The sequence below is a fragment of the Trichoplax adhaerens genome, genomic scaffold (genome assembly GCF_000150275.1).
Source record: "Trichoplax adhaerens TRIADscaffold_2 genomic scaffold, whole genome shotgun sequence".
Taxonomy (NCBI): domain Eukaryota; kingdom Metazoa; phylum Placozoa; class Uniplacotomia; order Trichoplacea; family Trichoplacidae; genus Trichoplax; species Trichoplax adhaerens.
In genome coordinates this window covers 1,623,961-1,640,004 of record NW_002060944.1, presented here as the reverse complement: position 1 = coordinate 1,640,004, position 16,044 = coordinate 1,623,961, and the positions used below count along the sequence as shown (strand labels likewise).

The 16,044-nt window shown below is 32.8% G+C and overlaps 3 protein-coding genes across 3 annotated transcripts; 2 read left to right on the top strand and 1 right to left on the bottom strand.

Annotated features, from left to right (window-relative positions):
* Positions 1–242: 242 nt before the first annotated feature.
* TRIADDRAFT_53022 (uncharacterized protein) lies at positions 243–5,721 on the top strand (the record flags this gene model as incomplete). The annotated part of the gene is made up of 8 exons (XM_002109749.1): positions 243–325; positions 1,256–1,409; positions 2,350–2,498; positions 3,354–3,399; positions 3,869–3,959; positions 4,087–4,370; positions 4,553–4,647; positions 5,616–5,721. The coding sequence occupies 8 exons, from the start codon at positions 243–245 to the stop codon at positions 5,719–5,721; spliced, it is 1,008 nt and encodes a 335-aa protein (XP_002109785.1).
* A 2,270-nt stretch (positions 5,722–7,991) lies between these two features.
* TRIADDRAFT_53021 (uncharacterized protein) lies at positions 7,992–9,777 on the bottom strand (the record flags this gene model as incomplete). Its single annotated transcript, XM_002109180.1, has 3 exons — positions 7,992–8,112; positions 8,393–8,568; positions 9,625–9,777. The coding sequence occupies 3 exons, from the start codon at positions 9,775–9,777 to the stop codon at positions 7,992–7,994; spliced, it is 450 nt and encodes a 149-aa protein (XP_002109216.1).
* A 1,426-nt stretch (positions 9,778–11,203) lies between these two features.
* Positions 11,204–13,467, top strand: TRIADDRAFT_20408 (uncharacterized protein; the record flags this gene model as incomplete). The annotated part of the gene is made up of 11 exons (XM_002109748.1): positions 11,204–11,259; positions 11,524–11,612; positions 11,757–11,878; positions 11,976–12,052; positions 12,185–12,231; positions 12,372–12,495; positions 12,622–12,742; positions 12,811–12,858; positions 12,976–13,029; positions 13,152–13,243; positions 13,341–13,467. The coding sequence occupies 11 exons, from the start codon at positions 11,204–11,206 to the stop codon at positions 13,465–13,467; spliced, it is 957 nt and encodes a 318-aa protein (XP_002109784.1).
* Between the last annotated feature and the right edge of the window lie 2,577 nt (positions 13,468–16,044).

The window sequence follows — 16,044 nt, the reverse complement described above, 5'->3', positions numbered from 1 at the left end:
GGAATTCAGAATTAACGGTCATTTTAGGTAGGAAATTATAGCCGTGTACTGTACAGTACGGCTACAGGCCAGTACGGTAAAGTAATTATAATTACAATTACTACCTACCAGTGTACACTGTACCGTACTGTAAGCCAAAGTTTGGCCGATTGCAACTTTCAAACTGTTAATCGACAACTCATAATGGTTGCCATCTTTAAGATGTTATCCGCCTATTTTAGCAGATATTAGAAACTAGTAGCATGGAGACGACACAACTAGCATTTACTGATTCTGCCCAGGAAATTAATTATTGGAAATCTATAGCCAACGAAGCCAATCAAACGTAAGTCGCGAAACCTGTTTCAGTCGACACCGTACCTTGCTTTATATTCCTTTTACTGTATTCAGTATTCTCACTGTCAGTTCAGGTGCTTTGTAAAGAAAATCATCCCAGGATATTTGTTATAGATTATAATTTTATACGCTAGTAATAACATATCAAACGTAGAAGCTTTACTGAAATATAAAACATTTCTCGAAAATCATTGATGTTCATGTTGATAAATACTATACCATTAAGCATTACATTATTATCGTAACAGACGATTTAATGAATAAATGCCCTATGGTATTAAAATATGTACATGTGTCAGGATCATAAAAGAATGATAGCAACATCACGCTTGCTCATTTATTTGCCACGTTGTGAATGTATCTGTGTGTTGGTATCGGATCAATTTGATATACTCATTTAGGGAAAATTATTGATTACAGGCAAATATATTTGAGATTGTCAAGTACTGCATCAGCAAACTTTCTTAGGCGAGATTTCATAAATGATTTTTATTTAATATTATGAATTACGCGGAAGTATCTCCTCCAGAGGTGGCAAATCAGCTTACTTTGTTATAACGATAATCGCCTCTGTAACGAATTGTGTAAAAGTCTTACATACTGTACATTTGCGATAAAGTTAAGTACAGACTACACACAATTTTATTTCTTTCGATATAGCTAATGTAGGCGTAGATTTAATGTAGCTAACCGATTAATGACTAGTTGTTAGACGCATCGCGAATGTTTGCAGTAATCACGATTTCAAGTTACATTCTACTTCCATTATATGGTGCTAGGGTGCAGGTTCTTATTCACTGACATTATAATTAAGGATTATTACGATGTTAGATGATTACTATTAGTCGATAGCTAGACTAGATATCAATTAAGGAATTATTACAGGTGACACTAACTTTTAATTATTCTGAAATTTCAGGGTTCAGCAACTTAAAGATGAATTGGAAGAATTTCAGGAAGAGAGTCATGATTTAGAAGCTGAGTTGGAGGCACAATTAAAACAAGCTGAGAATCGGGCTAAAGATTTAACGATAACGAAGGCAAAATTAGAACAAGAGAACGAAGTTTTAAAGGTAATCACTTGAGTTCCCTAACAAGTTTAATCGTCAGTGGCATAAAACCTTGTCAATGGCTGTCATCATAATTTACTGGATTTATTTCATGAAGAAATTCTTTGCATATAACACTTTACCTCGGGACCTCAATTTTTTGTAACACGACTGTATGTAAATGAACGTACTTTAGCTTATCGTGATTATTTTTTATTACTGCAGTAGATTATCTAGCTGTAAATTATCGCACTTTGCAGATTTTGATACTTAATACAAGTGGTAAATGGTCAGCTGCAAGCCTGTTATACTGTATTTACCTAGGTCACTACTGCAATAATAGTTAAAAGATGTATCTGCTGTCAGTACTGTACTGTGTCTATATAACTGTGGACTACTAGAAGAAAACCTACATTCACGAAACAAGTCATGTTTGTTTCAACCTGTTGCTAGAAAAATGAAACAACAACATCATATAGTAATAAAATACCCACATTGCTAATGCTAATAGTGGTTACTACTATTAATAGTAAATTATGGGGGTTTAGTCTGCTTGATATTCGAAAATAGTCGATTACAGTCTTTATTTTAAAGTTCACTGCCCGGCTTGTAGACTAGTTTTCTATCATTTTTGGAAGAGCTTGTTTGGTCTGCGGAGACCACCACGCTATGACAATGTCTTATCACTGGATGAATTGCGACAACCATATATTACATCGTTTTAACTCTGACATCGCTTATAGGTAGTTAAAAGTAGAAATTGAAAATTATAACAAATTCGCAGTTTAGTTGATGTTGAAATATTTCGTAGTATGTAGAGCTTGGTTGCAGATACAACTATGTGATATACAGTATTCGCTCAGCAATGCATCTTCATGCAAGCTGCAAATTATTAATCCTACATACTCAGTTAGAGAATGTTTTACGTAAATACGCACGTAATAATACATGAATATTGGTGCAGGAAAAGTTTGACACGCTTTATAAGGAGAGTTATCAAGTAACAACGCGGTTACAAGATGAATTAGCCACGGCCAATAGCACTAAAGAAGAATTACAGAAGCACTCACGCAAGCTTGAGCAAAAAAATGACGATTACGAACGTGCGGAAAGGTATGTTTGATATGTGTAATGTAGATAGAAGCCACAGTTTAAGTCCTCATGCAAATAATCGAAATGGAAAAAAAATTTGACGCAATAGCAATTCATGACAAATTAGCAAGCAAGACAGCGTTCATTTAGAGTATGACAACATATGTGCATAAAATAATTCACCCGAGGCCATTGCAATTTTACTGTCGTATCGGAAATGAGCTAGTACAGAACTAATATAATATGATACTTAGCAATAATTTGCGATAACGTACATTATTTGTGGTTGTTACGTTTTCGAAACTCTTCTACTTTGTAACAAGAAGGATTTACTAGAAATCTGTAGATGAGTCCGCTCAGTCCAGTAGAGCTAGGGTATTGAACAAAACTTTATTGTTCTTACTATACCGTTATACAGTCGAACAAAACTAACGGTTTACTAACGGCATATTACAAATGCCAACGAATTTGATAACATTCTTGCAAATAAGATAACAGCCGGTAATTAATTCATAACAAATGATAACATATCAGAAATGCGCTCAGATAACTATTTTATCTATAAACTCTTCTATGGACTTTACATACTGCAAATTTTATGCCGAAGTGACTGTACTCTATAGTCAAATAGAATAAGCTGAGTCGTAGTCGGCTTATAATATAGAAACTGTATCAACATAACTGACGAAAATCTCATTTCGTAACAGTGGTATACTATCGGCAAACTATAAATCGATTATACGTACCTGGTTCTGGATTCAATACATATATATATATATCCACTATACCACTATGGTTATAATATTCGTTGTATAGGTATATTACTGTTGCATCTTTGGTTACATTTATAATATGTGAATTTTTTGCGCTATGTAGGTCGACAGCGGTAACTTTACAAGATTTCGAAAATAGATTAAATCAGGTTAGTGTTATAATGTCGAATGTGAGTAATTCATATTATTACTATATGCAGTATATCATTACACTTGATTAATTTTATTATAATATTCAATAACTTAATTTCAATTACGGCAATTGTACAGTAATAGTACTGTGCAATCGCATAACTAAGTTAGCCATACAGTACCAGTAATGACAGTTTTAGTTTATTATCTTCCATGAAACTAAACACTATATGATAGGAATTGACTTCTATTATGTATTACCTTATTTTAATATGGTTCATGCATTATAAACGGCATTTTGAATCAACTCTGAACAAGTATATTCTATACCTAAGATAAATTATTTCTTGGGCTTAATTTCGTTTTATAAGATGTTATCATAAAATCGTTAAAATATCAACTGTGAGCTTTTAAGCACTTTACAAGTCGCTCTCTAACAAAGAATAAGTGTACACTTAAAGAAGTATCATTAATATCCTTTGATAGGCCCTTGAAAAAAATGCTTTATTGGAAAATGAATTAGATGAAAAGGAAAAATTGGTTATCTTAGTTCAGCGATTAAAGGATGAGTGCAAAGGTTGCTGTCGCTCCGTTAAAAGTTAATTTTTAAATGGTTCAATTTAATTTATATAATTTATGACATTCTGTAACGCAATTATTGTTAATTTAACGGATCTACCGGTACTATTACTAATATCTTTCAGAATTAAAAGAAGAGTTTACCGCTCGTCAAGTTACAGCCGTTGATACTAAAGATGTTGCTACGTCGCCTATCCGAGAAGTCGCAGGGAGCGACTACATAATCTCGCCATTTAAATTTTCAGTATCGAGCTCTCCTCGAAATCGTTCATATAATAGAAATGGCGCTGCATCTCCTCGAGATATCGTCGATTACGGAAAAAAAATTTCTAATCAAGATTCGAATCTTCCGGTGAATGCTCGTGTAAATGCTATGAACATAGTTGGAGATTTACTAAAGAAAGTTGGGGTACGGTATAAAATGATGTAAATGTTATTTCACTTATATCTACGGAATTGATTGATTTATACTACTGTTATTCTATTCAGATATTCATTTTCAATGTTAATCTTAAATCCTGGATTTTCCTTATGATCTAATAGCTTTAGTATTATAATCATCTCACATAAAGTATCGCCTTTTATAATTAGGATTTGGAGTCTAAGTTGTCGTCTTGCAGGAACCTTGTAAAAGAGCAAGTCCGATTTAACAAAATCGAGAATGATATCAATGTGTATGCAAACACGTGAGTGATAAGTTCTCGTTTTCTTTAATTGTACGCGGTATGACGCAATGGAAGAATATTTTTTAGAACAAAAGAGAAACATCATTAATTTTAATCCAAACTGTATTAAAATAGACATCAAGGCAACCATAACTTATTTTTCTTTTTTCTTATCAAAATTTGCTATGGTATTGGCAGAAGTTCAAAACTCCTTAGTCCCGAAAAATGTATGGTAAAATATTTATTTATATCTTAAAATAGTTTAGCAATATAAGATTGTATGTCATTAATTTAGGTAGCACATAGGCAATCTGTGATGTACTTCTATTGCTCTATTAGATCATTAGGTAAGAATTGTGGATTTATAAATTGCGTTGAGAATTACGTTGACTAAGCTCCGGGCAAAGTAGTATGGCGTGCTGTAAAAGCAGGATTTACTTTGGGTGAGTGCTACATCATTGCCTTAGCCTAAGAAGCTTGCCTTCCTGCCATCTTCGCACTCATTGATGATTATACCACGGAAATGTGGTATATACGTATAAATATGTCGTATCTATTATATAGAATTATGAAATTCTTACTTAACATTTTATTTCATATTTGATTAATATTAATTAATAGTCTAATGTAAACACAGTTGGTGATGTAGGAGGCACAGCAAATTATTTCTTTAAATTTTTTACTTGCTAAGAGAAATCTTATTGCTTCCTATCCTAAAATTTGTAATATGCCATTCAGTGTTCTGCTATAGTGTACAACTGGCATTCTGCGCTTATTTCAGTCATGAGTGTATATTACTTATAAGGCAGTAATGTTTCTTAGTTTTTTATATATTATTTTTAATATACTACAGTTTATGAGAAGATGTCTAGTTTTGATTAATAATAATTTAACATTTTTTACTGCACTGTGAGGCATTAAATTTTTGTTAATTTCACTAGCAGTTTATATATATTATGATTTCACTGTTCTTGACACTAATAATCTAGTAGTAAAGTGCGTGCAGCTTTAGAAGGTATAATATCTGCATCAGAAAATTTTGCTATCACTGTCGATGCAATGATTTTTGTCAATATATTTGACGTCTGTAAATGAGAGTATAGTTTAAATCTGTTAGATAATTTGGTAGGATACGAAGCCTTTGGCTGATTTTCATGCATTTGTTATTTAAGGGAGATTTTGACGATGTCTGGTTGTATAGCGCTGTATACGACTCTAGATCGATAGCTGATCATTTACCGTTTGTTTTGTAGCAGCTAAACTCATACAGTAAAATTATGGAAAGTATTTAATAAAAACTATGCTTTAGAGAGGCCTACTTAAATAAGCTATTCTATTCTGTTACCAAAGGATATTTCTTGATGTGCACTATCATAATCAGTAAAATTATTTTTCACTTGACCCAGGTTGTTGGTAGTATGTTGTAGTAGTTTACAATTGTTGTCATACCAAAGTTACAGCACAGTATCCGTGGAGGTCGGAAATAGTTATTCGTCGTAATTTTGGAAGTGATTGGAAACCACTTAAGAACTTAAAATTTTAATTTTACTAACATTCTACGTCATTAATAATTATAAGTGATACTTTGCCAAATACGTTCTGGCGCACAGTAGTAACCGGAAGATGGCCGCAACAAATATAACGATATAAAGAAAAAAGTTTCATTGTGATGTTTTGCCGTAAGTAAAAACAGTACACGCATTCTTCAAATTAAGAGTATTATCACAACTAAATGCTACGCATTTAAGAAACAGAAATATGTATCGCTAAAATAATGTGGTTTACTCCCGCATCTTATATGGGTACATACAATATACGCGTACACTGCTTAGCTTGCGTGATCAGCTTTTTCTGCGATGCTGGTTGTCTTATTATACAAAACGTGTTGAGAAAGAACTTCAGAATTTTCTGTTAAGGTCTGAGATCACGCGGTAGCTGACGTATAAAATTTTATGTTGTAACTGACTCAGAATAAGAAACCAATCTTAATTCTGATCAACTCTTGTATTTGCCAGGAAATAGCTTAGCTTATTTCTTCCTACTTTAAGACACGAAAAATGCATAACGATACGAACATTATAGAAAAATTTTATAGTATACCGAAATTTACTTTGATTAAAGTCTTCTGTATTACTAGCTGAAAAAATTTATGACAGGTACTGATCGATTTCAGATCATATCTATTTGCTAACAAATAATGAACTGCAGTAGGCATTATTTCAAGCCCTTCTTTAGTCCTTGATGCATTCTTACTACTGTATATGATATAAAAAATCAGTTAAGGTATACGAACACATTTTGATCTAAGTCCTTTAAACATCGGTAGAAGATATTCAAGTAGACGTTAAGGGCAGTAAGAGTTATTGTATTTGATATTAAGCAAGTAATTCGCCAATGGTATTAAAATAAATTTCTAGATAACATAAAATTCTTAGTATTAACAGTGTCTTACGTATATCGATATAAATCCATTTGCAGCCTAAAATCTCTTAACTATCTGATTGCATTAATAATTATAATATATCGTAAATAATCGTGACAGGTACTTTATTCGAGTAGCTGAAGTGGTAACATTTATAGACGTTGGTAAATTAACAATAATGAAGTGATATAAAGAATAATCATGAACAAAGTCGTGAGGAACGATTACAAGTGACATGTCAGGGTTTCTTAGCCATAATAATTGGCTTAGAGTACAGTACTCATAAAGCTGAAATTAATTTAAATTTCTTACAGCAACGGAATAGAATATTCCCACAGATAATAATTAATCAATAGCAAATAAAGTAGTCAGACACTATTAAGGAGTCTCACTACGGCGCAATGCAGTTTAGAATTTAAAGTCTTAAGAGACATTTCGTATCTTTTTGTACTATTCTTGACAATGTCCTATCAAGTTTATTACATAAGGGCTATAAGAAGAGAATTGATGAAATTATCTACATTGCATTGCGATTCAGGAGATAAAAAATTTCGATGATTTTACAGTTCATTTACAAAGCAGGCATTACAGCCTTATACATAATTTAATTTGAATATTTAGTCAAGGATAAAACACTCGATAATTACGCAGTTTGTTAGTAAATTATTATGGCTTAATATCATTTTAATTTGAAATTTTTAATAGATAAAGTCGCAATTAATCTTTATTCAGAGTAGTAAACTTTTGCATCTGAATGCCATATAATTGCGTTGTACGCGTATGCGTACTTGCACATTTGAATTAATAATTAGGAGCGGTGTATGCAGTTTTATTGCAATGCCATAGTACTACTGAAGGAATACATTCGTTAAATAACTCGAAGGGGACTATGATTAAAAGTAATTGCAATTGTTTATAATAGTTAAAATGAAGAAATTGGATATCAGATATTGCCTTCATACAAACTCATTTGTGATTTCATATCTTCCAGTGATTGAATTCCAAATACTTCTTTCTTTTCATTCATTAACTGGAATATGTCTTGTAATTGTTTTTGCTTCACCCTAATGCCGTTCAATTAAATTCATCATTCTGTATCAAAAATTTTTGTCTAGAAAGCGTGCATTCTTTGATTACGATTTTAGGCGTGCTTTCACGTTATCGATATTCTAGTGGTATTATATATATATTTTGATTGTTAAGAATACTACTACTTATGTACTATAGAAGGTTTTAGACTTGTACATTTAAATTGTAAGCATACTGCTAATGTTTGATTCTGTATGATAATACAAATATACTTAATGTTATCTTTCAGTAGTTACAGGCGATATTCGAACTTACGTTCGCTCCTCAAGTCGCTCATCTTCAGTCATTTCCTTTTCGATGTCCGCTGTTTGCAACCTAGTCGATTTAACTTTGCGCTGTATGCGCTGGTACATATCTTCGGCAATCTTTACTTTATCGATTTCATTTTTTAGTATACAATCCACTTGTTTATCTTCTTCCGAAAACTTTGGCTAATTTCGTATCAATAACGGTATGTTTGATATCGAGAATGCCATTAGAATTGGTGGCAAAAGTAATGAAACAAATAATTTAGTATCATAATCATCATAAGTCGGTTTAAAGGTAGCAATTACGGATCGTATATTAGTAAGCGGTAGTTAGTTACTATTGTCAGGGAGGGACTACTCGAAAAAAAGACAAGTCCGTACTATTGTACATTCTGAACTAGTACCAAATTGAGACTCTATGTATCAACTAGTTTAATGGAGGTACGTAAGTTATAAGGCTAAATTGTATACGTGTCAATTGTGATGCGATATATGCATAAAAGAATCACGCTAATGGGAACTTAATTCCAGGCTCATTCAGTCAATTACATGACTGTATTAATAAATTTTGGTAACTTATGGAGCCGTCAATAATCCATTTCATTGATTACTTTGATAAAGTAGGGGATACAGTACATCAGACGATCACTGTGTACGATGCATCGTTTAGGTACATTATCTGATATACTCGTACTCAAATCGCAGGTTATAAACCCTAACCTGTTTTGGGTCTTTACTGTGAAGTGAATTCGAATAGTACGTATACGGTATATGTCTAATTTGAAACTATAATCCATTACTAACAATTGTATCGATTATAGGGCTAAATGTCGACCGGAGGAACAAGGCACGAGTGATAAATTTGTGTAGGCGATGTACAGTACAAGTATACAATATACATACACTTGAACCACTTTCAGTTTTAAATAGTATTATAGTATTCGTATATTAAAACAGTATAAAGTCAAATACAACTAAACTTGAGGTTGGAACAGCATTGGCGAATATTGCAGTGCAAGCTGAAGTCTGTGGAAAAATTTTTTGACGCGATTTTACCATCATAAATCATCTACGGGATTAAGGTCAAAAATTAAATAGACTGTCATTGTTAGTACTGTGGAGTACAGTAATTTAAATTTGAGTACAATTTTATAATATTGGAGTATACGTATATCGCTATTCTCGGAGTCCTATTGTGTGATGCGCATCTTTTGGCTATGGTTAATAATTTTTACTTACCGTATCTTCATCAGTCTTTTCAATTTCGTTATTTTTATAGTTCTGCCTTAATAGATACAACCAACTGGCAATCATGCAGATAGCTGCGATCATAGCACTTAGAAGTAGGTAATAGTTTCGCTGGATACATGCTATTAAAGTGTCTAAATCCATGTTATAATTATTACAAGTCGAATCTCACGCTGGTGACACTTGGCGTAAATGTACTCTTATACAGTAAATTTAATTTTTATTTTAACACTACGTATGAACAACTTTGTTTTTGGCAGTACTTTGCCATGCCAGTGACTACTGGAAAAGAAGAAGAGATATATATATATATATATATATATACTTTGCAATCGTACAATACAAGATTCTACCGTGATTATTATAGTAAACATTGTTATGTACAGGAACAATACCGCACGGTACAGAATTTATAATGACAATGCACGCATCAATGAATTTTTATTAGTGCTTTGATGATTTTAAAACACTAATGGTGAAGGTAAGAACTTATATTTACTGCAATAGTACACTTTTATGTTCCAAATTTTATAACATTACAGTGTCAAACATCAAGATTCTTGAATGGCTTCGCTATTTTTCACTCATATACTCGTATGTACAGTATTTAGTACAGTAGAATCTATGATAGAATCTATAGAATCTGTCCTCTTCAATCCACAGTTACGGTAAGAAAGGGAAAACCGGAATGTAATTTTAGTAACACTCTTTCCATGGAACTAAATTAGGATTCTGTCTCATACAGGCAATGCAATGTATAATAATACTATAGGAATAGGATGCAATAATACGATTTTTATATATCAAACATGTCACATCGACATCAAAATGGTCTATAATGTATGTAATTAATTAAGGAGCAAATTTTACATAATTTTAAAGTTAAGAATGCTAGATATGATAGCAGAATATTTAGCCCAAAATTTACATTAAATTATATTTATTTAACGTTGAACTAAATAGCACTTTGGAGTCTTTGGCCGAGGACAGTACGAATAACAAACAGTTCACAGTCAGTAGCATACAGTACAGACATACTGTACTGTACATAATGGTTTGAACCGAACCTTCCTCAGGTCTTAGTACAGTACATTACCATGAATTTCTCTGGTCACTACAGTACAGTACAGTTTATAGCAAGGTACAGTACAGTACAGTACAGTACAGTACCGCAAGCCTGTGCCATTGTACTGTACTGTACTGTACCTGTACTGTACTGTACTGTACACTGTACACTGTACAGTCCTTCCTGCACTACTATACTATACTGTACAGTACAGTGATACGAATCAATGATTTAATGGGTACAGTACAGTACTGTAGTCAAACTAAAAGCAGTGACTATAATTTTTAGAAGTCCCCGATCGACTAAGAAAGTTTGCGCTGAACACGACAGCGAATGTTTTGATTAAGTTTACTTACAGTTAGAGGAGTAAACTATGGCGGCTATGAAATTTTAAAACGGGTGCTATAAGCATCATTATAGAGCATACAGACTAGACTGTGCAAGATTGCATACTACTGTATGCATTCCTAATTTTTATACCATACTGGATATCCAATAATACAAATGTCTGACGATCAAGCTGTTCGAGCAACAAATGACGATGCTACAATGTGCAAGAGGTATTGATTAATGGATACATACCCTACTCTTATGCAAGATTATGTATAAGTTTCATATAATTGACATCTATTCTTCGTAGTTCATTTTTAAAACAGTGCATGATACCATGATACCGCAACATACATGTATTAGTTGATTCGTAAAATGTACGATAGATAGGGTTATTGTATTAGAACTTAATTTTAATTCAATTTAATTTACCGTTGATTATAACTTAATTTAATCGACTGATTTTTTATTTGTATGCTAATAAAAAAATAAAGCTTCGCAGTTCAACTCGGTTATTGGAAGGATAGGTTCGTCAACCTGATGTCTCGCAATCGTTCGAGAAAAACACCAGAGATTAATCGTGGTACATATTTGTTGTTTCACAAATTTTTTATGCAGTCAATAATCAGTACTTATTAGACTCACTGGTGCGGTAATCCGTATTTGCACTGATGACGTTTCTGTGTCCATGTAGATTGATTGGTAACATAATATCGTTTAAATATAGGGTATTATGCTAGAGTAAAAGCCGTAGGAGATTTACTCAGGATGTTCCTGAAGACTACTGCAAATAATTGCCAGGTCATCAGCCTTGGAGCAGGTTTCGATACCAATTTTTGGAATCTCCAGGTGATAATTTCATATATAGTCCAGCTGTAATGCTTAAATTCATCGAGAGTACTTAGGAAATTTTTTTAATTGTCACTTTTGCGCTATAAATATTCAGGAAGAAGACAATCTACCGTTGAATTACATCGAAGTGGACTTTGCGGAAGTAACTGCAGCAAAGTGTGCCTACATCAAGTATGAATATAAAGCGTTATGCAACATAAACAAATCAAGATCTTGATATCAATTATCATATTATTGAATTTTAGTCTATTCTTAGCTTAAAATTGATTAATTATATTGTTATTGTAATTTCCCTCTTGAAAGGGCCAGAAAACCTTTACATCAAGCTCTCAGCGAAGATTCTGAAATCGGTAATCTCTGCAATACTCTAATAACTTTTTTGTTGGCAAGCGATTTCCTCTAAGTTGATAGCTACGCAGTTATGTCTATATTACTACAAAGTTTTATACTTATACCTGAACTCTTTCTCACCTTGCTGATAATACTAAAGATTTTATTTTCGGGTTATCAGGAAACGATGCCGTACGTTCCAAAAACTATAATTTAATACCTTGTGATCTACGCTATATTAATATTCTTGAACAACGACTAAACGAAATTGGAATCGATTACAGGTATACTGACTTTGTTTAAAGAATTTAAGATATACCGCAAGTGTTTTGAGAGGTTTGAATACAAATAGCAACTTGATAGTGAACCATGGTATTATCAGCAAAATCTGTTTGATAATCTATTTTTAGCTTGCCGACAATCTGCATTACGGAGTGTGTTTTAGTTTATATGGCACCAGATAAAAGTGAAGAAATTATTAATTGGATGGGAAGGCGTTTTCTAGATGCAGTATTCATCAATTATGAGCCGGTTGGGTAGCATGATTATCTGTCCAATAAATTAATAGTTGCTTAATCTCTGTTAATTGCACTCTACAGGTAAACTTAAACGATCGATTTGGCGAAGTCATGTTACAAAATTTGCGAGTATGCTGTTTAAATTGAAAGTTTTGTTATGGCAAATAAATTGTTACAACTCATTTGAACTAAGGTATTGTAATTGAAGGACTTTATATACTGATATGTTTAAAATACAATGACCAGGCAAGGGGTTGTGAACTAAAGGGTGTGGCTGCTTGTCCAACTTTACAATCCCAGGTATTTTAAGAAACTAAATATTCGTAGCGAGTTCTGGTGATCATGATTTATATAGAATTGCAACCTTGTAGGGACTATTATGTATATATATATATTTTAAATACTCAATTTTATTTTGGCAGACGGAACGGTACTATAATGCTGGGTGGACATATGCGTATGCTTTACTGATGTCTGAAGTATATCAACTGTTACCTAGAGAAGAGATCGAACGGTAAACGTGTATTCATCTATAGGAAATTATAAATTATAACTTTAAACTATACATGGGTTACCTGAGAAAATGCTTATATACGAATTTTTACTTCTAGAATCGAAAAAATAGAATTCTTAGATGAAACTGATCTCTTGGTGCAGCTTCTAAAGCATTACTGTTTAAGTTGGGCGATCAAAGATTCGACTGGCTTAGGTAACTATCTCAGTTCTTTAATTAATTAAATAAATTGCTAATGCAACCAAATCAGGTGACTGCGACTAAGAATTCGCTCCTATAAATACATATCATGTAGGGCTAAAAGAGTTGCGATTATAATCAAATCTGGGAATTTCAATCAAATTATAGTTCATGTTCCATCAGCTCAGATAATTTCTATATCAGATTATATTATTGTGGACCAATATAAGCGTCATGGAGATATTGGTTATACTTTGCTACTGTATGATCATAATTAGGAATCTTTAATTGCCGACATGTGATAGTATGCTATCTAGAATATCCAACTATACATAGTTACAAAAACTCAACTTTCGAGTTGTATGATCAAATATGAAATTTCTACACCCAATCGTTTTGATATCTGCGCACTTACAAGTGTAGCCTTCATGTATGGTTGATATTAATCAACGCTACGAGAACAAAATTTAATTTGTTATGCTATACAATGATAGACACGGTGAAACTATAGCGCATTTGAACGAAAATAAAGTTATGCTCCACTTCCTCGAATGACGTGATTACTTAAAAATAATTCTTGTCCATATATCGAAGAGTAAACGATTTGCCTACGCATAGTTTACAGTTAGTAATATCTGATAAAGTTTTTAGAAGTAATAGAACTCGCTTTGAAGTACAATGCAGACTCCATTTTTGCTATTTAACTAACTAGTTAGTTCAGACGAAGTTGCATAGTTTGTTTTACTTCAAGGAAAAGATTTCCACGCACCGTACTACTAATTTACAAATCTTAGTGAATTTATTAAACCTTTTAGTTCAACCCTGATTGTAAAATTGTTATAATTAATTAATAAACGGAACTAATGCTTTATTATAGACGCACCACTTGTAAGTTTAGGATTTTTAAAATCTCTTGACTACTGTTGAAGTATATTTTTCATAATATTCAATCAGATGATTTTAAGAATTATCAGATATAAACGTAAAGGTGAATATCATTAGCTTTGCGTAAACGCACTATTAAAAGATACCAAAATCCACACGGTACTAAATTAAAAGAATCCTTTTTTTGCGTACAAGTTTATTCAACGAATCCTGGCATCAAAGCCGCTTGGAACTGCGTACGGTGTTTCACTGTTGCACTAGTGTAGAGTTCAGGAGTCAGTTAATATAGTTAAGGAGCAAAAGGACAAAAGCTATCTACAGTATTAGATAGTACCTAGTTGCGCGGTTGGAACGTTTGAGTTTCTAAAAGCAAAAAATGAGAGCAAATACATAACTGAAATTCTACAATACAGTAAATCGATGGAAAAGTTTTATAGTATATAGTATATGGGCAGTTTTAGGAGGCCAAATCATGATTTTAGCGCATACTCGTACACAGTACTGTGTAAATAAAGAATAGTATAATTCTGTGAAACTATTTCTGTAGTGCATTGTTGTGTCGATAGAGCATAAATAAACACGACCGTATTACCATAGTTTGTAAAATATCGCTTCGGAATTTTAATACTGTACAGTGTGTTTACTAAGTCTCGATATGTTTTGCAGAAAATAAATGTGTATATGTTGCATACATTATAGCTATATATTACCGTAAGTTTTACATGTTGATAATTAGTTGGCACTGTATTTGTACCAGTATTGGGCGGGTCGGGTCAACAAACCCTTTGGTTCCAACCCGCTCAACAATGATTTATACATCAGTTTAAGTCACATTTTTTTCCAATTTTATTGATATGGAACATTTTTAACATAACGCTAGTTGTACGGCATGTTGTACTATTTGTACACTGTACAGTACTACTGAGATAAGCTGAGTACAGTAATATTCTCAATTTGTCATGGACTACTAGATGCAGTAGATGATAGTGAAATTAGCGAAGCTTAAATGGTAACACTTGTCGCTTTCAACCTAGACTATGTACTACATTTTGACTCGTTTTGTACTGTACAGTGTACAGTTATGGACTACTAGAAGAAGACCTCTCGATTAATCTATACTAAAGTACAGTAGATAAAATAAAATTTAATTTAAAATTTAGGGAAAGTTTACACCAGCAGGGATTACTGGAAGAGAGAACCAGGTATTCTACTATGCAATCTGAAAATGCTGCCCAGTTTTTTACCTCTACAGTATAATATTGTACTGTACTGTACTGTACAGTATTTTGTCGTCGAAATTTCTGATCGACGGTACTGTACTGTACAGTACATCTTTGCCATATTACCGTACTGTACTCTCCGCTCGCTAGTGCCCGTATTGAAAATTCACGATGCGGGCGTAAACCGAATACTGTACTGTCACTGTACACTATACGGTACTATACAGTACAGCATACAGTACAGTAAATGCGTTTCTTAGAAAATCTCCAATCCAAGTTTAACGAAATGCCTACAAGATGACATTTATATGGTAAATCATTGGTTCGAAGTAATTTAAACTTCAACTTTAAATTTTACTTTTATGTGCTAGGAATTATGTTATTTTTATCATTCGTTGGCTGATTTACTGATAGCATTGACTGCATTGCTATAGCGATCTAAAATCTGTAAAACTATAGTCAAGATTGTAAAGTGTTTTTCAAGAAGTATTGTCGTCTCTTTTCAGATAACGCGAG